This window comes from Nannobrachium achirus, assembly GCF_963921795.1.
Source record: "Nannobrachium achirus genome assembly, chromosome: 19".
NCBI lineage: Eukaryota > Metazoa > Chordata > Actinopteri > Myctophiformes > Myctophidae > Nannobrachium > Nannobrachium achirus.
This window is the reverse complement of record NC_137826.1, coordinates 56,434,589-56,440,588: the sequence shown is the minus strand read 5'-3', so window position 1 is coordinate 56,440,588 and position 6,000 is coordinate 56,434,589. Positions and strand designations below refer to the sequence as shown.

Here is a 6,000-nt window from a genome sequence, read left to right as displayed (position 1 = left end):
GCTGTAGGACTACAATTGCTACACTCTATTAGAGGTTATATCTACATTTCTAAAGTGATAATTTGAGGACTTTTCAATACCTCTAAAATTAGAAAATTAAACATTTTCCATTTATTAGAGACTATCTTCTACATGCTCACGACGGGCGTTGTGAGCATGTAGATCTGCTATTTTCACAATAGAACCATGTTATACAAAATGTAATGCCTGAACTCTTAGTGCTCGTCGTGAGCAAATAATCATATGAGCTGGGGACCCCCCAAAATAATCATATGAGCTGGGGACCCCCCAAAATAATCATATGAGCTGGGGACCCCCCAAAATAATCATATGAGCTGGGGACCCCCCAAAATAATCATATGAACATATGAACCGAGGCTTTACATTTAGTTTGACTCTGTTCCACAGATAAATGTTATATAATAGCCGAGGTGGTTTGAGCTTGTAGATCGGTTATTTAAAAAAAGATTGCCCGTTTCTTATGTAATAGTAGTTTTTTTTTTAGCATAGTGTGTTGACAAATTATGATGCAGTAATTGTTCTTAGGTCTTATTTCTATTTATTTTAAAGTTTTGAGGTATTAAAAACAATTACAAGTCCTTTAATTGTCACTATAGAAACCCTGTATACACATGTACGTTGGTTTGTTTACTGTTTTTACTGTGATAAAACAATGTTGAACATTAGGCGAATCATCAGGGGACCCCCCTGGGGGTCTCGACCCACCATTTGAGAACCACAGCCATAGCTCTATACTTTGCTCCAACCCCCCCCCCCCCCCCCCCCCCCCCCACCCCACCTTCCACCTCCATGCATTAACAACAATACAACATTAATAACAATAAAGGGGATTTCTTATTGGTTGATAAATTCATGCATCAATATATTAATTTTCAAAAAACCCTAAACAACCAATCAGGCACATTTGACTCAAACCACCAATCACCATGTACAGTACGGACTGACTGAGCATATGCAACCAATCACCAGCTGACCCCGCCCACCACCTAGGGGGAGGGGCGGGGGCTAGATCCTCTTGCTGCCGTGTGATTGGTTCATTCCTGTCGGGGAGAAGAGGTGTTTCTTTAAGGAGTTGTAATCACTTCCTGTTTTAGAACGAAACAGACACACACATTATTGATACACAATAACTGTGGCACACAACCTAAACACAGTTAAAGGAGTAGTTCACCCAAAAATAGTCTTATTTTCTATCAATTAAACACCCCACGAAGCCTTGAATTCACGGATTTTCTTTTTCTTTCTTTTTTTTTAACATATTTTTGGAACCCATTTTTCACCCAGTGCCAATTCACATAGCGCGTGGAATTACCGTTTTTTTAGTTTTTTTTTTAGGGTACCTCAAAACACGGGGAGAACATACAAACTCCACACAGTAAGGCCCTTTTGCCATATCACCTAGGGCGGGGGTCAGCAACCCACGGCTCTTAGCACCACCGTAGTAGCTCCCTGGAGCTTTTTCAAAAATGTATTAAGGAAAAAATATATATATTTTTTGTTTTAATATGGTTTCTGTAGGAGGACGCTTTCCAATGCTGTAAAAATGTGTAGAATAAATATTAAATGTAATGCTCATTATGTATTTGTAGCCTACTCATTTTGACAGTAGGCTAATATAGCTAATATAGACTTTTAATATATTGTCACAGTCGGGCAGAAAGCTTGTATCTGAAGCCCTGCTTCATCATACAAGACTGACGCACAAAGTAGTGAAAACAGCAGATCTACAAGCACACAACGCCTCGCACCGCGAGGCGTTGTGTGCTTGTAGATCGGCTGTTTTCACTAGTTTAGTTCATTTTGTAAATGATAAATACAAAATAAATACAAGGTTTCCACCCGACAACAACGATATATAAGGCTTTTATAATTGTTTGCGGCTCCAGACAGATTTGTTTTGGGTTTTTTTGGTCCAATATGGCTCTTTCAACATTTTGGGTTGCCGACCCCTGACCTAGGGTATGGGCGCTGGTGACACGGAGGAGAGAACACGCCTACGGTGTCTTAGATCAAATAGATCTAGCATATACTATATACCGTTGTTTCCTGTTGAGATTGGCACATTTCCTGGGGCAAGCTGCCCAGATCACACATGTCTTCTTATTTTCTCACTCTCAAAAAGCACCTGCAATGCAGTGCATTTGAAACTACATTGCAGTGCACATCATGGGGTGATCACTGCTGGCCTCCTGTGAATTGTTTTATTTTTATTTTTTATTTTATTTTCTGTTTATTTCGTTTTTGAATTTGAATCCTGAAAAGTTTTGGACGTATGAGATTTCCACCCGACAGAGACGATATGTGGGATAATGAAGATAATGTTGAGTATCATAACATAACAACAACATATTGTTTTATGTGTTCAGATCGAGTTGTCAAAAGTGAAACATACATAAATAAATACTAGGGCTGGGACTCGATTAAAAAAGTTAATCTAATTAACCAGACGCTTTGTAATTAATTAATCGAAATTAGTCGCATGTTTAATCGCATATAAATATTTGACCCGAGAAGCATTTTTTTTTTCAAGTAAAACACATTTTGTTGTACGAGTGAATCAACGAGTGAGTTTTTTTAAATCTAAATTTCGCATCCACTGGGCCAACAAAGCGCTCTGAGCGGCTACTTCTCCCTTTGCGTTTGTTGTCTCTTCTTGGTTGGTGCATCACTATGATCGGTATGCCCGAAACTGAAGGTTCTGTGGTGCAAAAACTAAGTGCGATTAAAATGTGTTAATTTTTTTAACAGCATAAATTTTCTGTAATTAATTAATCGCAATTAATCAGTTAAAGTCCCAGCCTTAATAAATAGAAATCTGACCCTGGCATCCTGCTACTGTATATCCTGCTACCCTGCTATAAAATGAAGAAGGAATCAGTGGATGTTGTGTGCGTTATTCTCCAGCAGGGGGGGATGTTTCACCTGTTTGATCATTTCTCCGCTCCTCTCGATGACGATGGTTTTCTGGTCCTTGATGGGAGACGTGGCCAGATAGTCGTCACCCAGGAGACCTAGGATGGGGTACTGGTTCCTGTACCTGCACACACGCGCACGCACACACATGCACGCACACACACGCACACACACACGCACACACACACAGTTGCTATTTGTGTGACCTTCTCTGACTTCTGAGTTTAAATCTACACTCCATTCTCCATAGAAATTTGAAATGTTCAGGAAAAGATTAATAGTAATATTGAATTGTACATTATGGACTTCCAATGTAAACAAAGCCGTAAAAGGTCTTATTTGGAATGTTCCTTTTTGGCACTGGATGTGAAACCAGCCGGGGCTGCTCGGCATGTTGTATGTACCTTGTCTTGTTTTCAAAAGATTGCCAAATAAATGATTCAATCAATCAATCAATGAATCAATAATAATCACGTTCAATAACAATAACTGTGATCTCGTTACTTTTTACAGTAACAGTAAAATGTGGTTACAGTTAAGGAGGCTGGTGAATAATGGGATGTTTACCTCTTAGTGATGGTCGTCTTGGTAACGTTCTTGGAGCTGTCCGTTTTCTCCTGCTTCAGTCTCTTGATCTCCTAAAGGTCACACAGAGGTCAAACTAGATGTTTGTTTTATTAACGCCAGATCAATGCTTCCATCATAGCACTAGTTTCTAGTTTATTAACACCAGATCAATGCTTCCATTATAGCTCTAGTTTCTAGTTTATTAACACCAGATCAATGCTTCCATTATAGCTCTAGTTTCTAGTTTATTAACACCAGATCAATGCTTCCATCATAGCACTAGTTTCTAGTTTATTAACACCAGATCAATGCTTCCATCATAGCACTAGTTTCTAGTTTATTAACACCAGATCAATGCTTCCATTATAGCTCTAGTTTCTAGTTTATTAACACCAGATCAATGCTTCCATTATAGCTCTAGTTTCTAGTTTATTAACACCAGATCAATGCTTCCATCATAGCACTAGTTTCTAGTTTATTAACACCAGATCAATGCTTCCATTATAGCTCTAGTTTCTAGTTTATTAACACCAGATCAATGCTTCCATTATAGCTCTAGTTTCTAGTTTATTAACACCAGATCAATGCTTCCATCATAGCACTAGTTTCTAGTTTATTAACACCAGATCAATGCTTCTATCATAGCACTAGTTTCTAGTTTATTAACACCAGATCAATGCTTCCATTATAGCACTAGTTTCTAGTTTATTAACACCAGATCAATGCTTCCATCATAGCACTAGTTTCTAGTTTATTAACACCAGATCAATGCTTCCATCATAGCACTAGTTTCTAGTTTATTAACACCAGATCAATGCTTCCATTATAGCTCTAGTTTCCCAAACAGTGGGTCGGGATCCATTTGTGGGTCGCAGCAGACAGATTAACTCATTCTGAGCCCCAGACATTAACGGATTATAATGTCCAAAGTGCCTCCTTCAGGTCCCATTCAATTGCGTTGTCTTATTTTGAAGGCCAGAAGTCCACACGCGAATCACTTCCGGTCTGACGTCATCGGATCGTGCGCTGGAACCGTTCCGTGTCCACGTGGAGTTGTGTAATGGCCGACCGGGAGCTTTTATAACTGTGTAACATAAGCGAGCATCTGCCTCCATCCTAGCTTCTAAAGTGTAGTTTTGAGATAATGGACATTAAAGATGAGATCCCCCATCCACCTCAATGTTATGGATGGGACTATTTTGTGCTCGTGGAGCCGTGATGATGCGAAATCAGCGACGGATTTCGTTTCCGGACCTCCGGCCATTCTTCTCGGTAATGTACTCGCCGTTACAGTAATAGATTACTTTTCCCGAGATATCCCGTGAATGGCACTACTGTAATAGATTACATTTCGCGAGACATCTCGCGAATGGCACTAAATGAGTTAAGAAGTAGTGAAAATAGCCGATTTACAAGCTCACAGCGCGGCGCAAACGTCTGTAAAGTTTGTGAGCCACTGCATTATAGCATGCTAAATTTGCAGGAATAGAAAGCCTGCCGTTTCTATTAGCTTGGTTTCGCCCATCGATGATGTCAGGGAAGTGGAAAGGGAGAGTATTTTTTGCAGGTTTTTCAGTCCGAGTGTATCAAAGGGTGCGTTCGGGAATGCGCACCGGGTGTGTGAGATAATCACCCGCGTCACAGTTACTGAGGTTTGGGTTAGGGTTAGGTTTAGGCATAGTTTTACTGAGGTTAGGGTTAGGTTTAGGCATAATTTTACTGAGGTTAGGGTTAGGTTTAGGCATAGTTTTACTGAGGTTAGGGTTAGGTTTAGGCATAGTTTTACTGAGGTTAGGGTTAAGGTTAGGTTTAGGTTTAGGCATAGTTTTACTGAGGCTACTGCACTCACTACACTGAGCACAAACCCGGTGTGCATTTCTGAACGCACCCTTTGAAAAAAAATATAAACAGAGCAAAAACATGACCAAAAACCTATGACTAAATAATGACTAAATATACATAATGCCTGATTTGTAGATCGGCTACAGAAAATAGCAGATCTGCGTCTATTTTCGGAGAGTGGCACCCATGTGCATCCAATTATAAAGTTCTACTGGATCTCTTCTCGACAAGTATATAGTCTATCCAAAACATTTTAGTCTGCTTTTTATTTGTTGATGAATTTGTCCATATATCATAGTTTTATTCATCATAGCTTAGTTTTTACTGACCGCTTCCTGGGTGGATATTATGGTCTGTCGTTGCTCCAACATGGACAGAAGTTCAGAGATCTTCAGCTGAAGAGATTTCTCCGAAGATGAACGATCACATGACTTCACCTCCAACTGGAGTCTGGACACCTGAGACTGAGAGAGAGAGAGAGAGAGAAAGACCTTCATCGTCAAAGGCAGCACAGCAGTTCAGTTGCAGTTACAGGACAGAGAATGCAGTCCATCAATAATGAACACAGACAAAATACAAGAACAGTAAGCATGTCAGTTAGATACCTTACTGTCATGAACTGTTGTTACTTCACAGATAAGTAGACTATTGATCGAG

General features: G+C 39.8%; 1 protein-coding gene across 2 annotated transcripts in view; it reads right to left on the bottom strand.

Moving 5' to 3' along the window:
- Positions 1-803: 803 nt before the first annotated feature.
- The window catches only part of pof1b (POF1B actin binding protein), a 49,478-nt gene continuing 44,281 nt past the window's right edge, over positions 804-6,000 (bottom strand). The window contains exons 11-14 of one of the 2 annotated variants that reach the window (XM_080749687.1): positions 5,673-5,807; positions 3,502-3,572; positions 2,944-3,058; positions 804-1,106 (exon numbers count right to left, since the gene is read on the bottom strand). In XM_080749687.1, coding sequence (XP_080605813.1) covers positions 1,086-1,106; positions 2,944-3,058; positions 3,502-3,572; positions 5,673-5,807 — 342 coding nt within the window. In that variant the 3' untranslated portion in view covers positions 804-1,085. The remainder of the gene's footprint in view (positions 1,107-2,943; positions 3,059-3,501; positions 3,573-5,672; positions 5,808-6,000) is intronic. The other variant, XM_080749688.1, reaches the window with a different exon arrangement.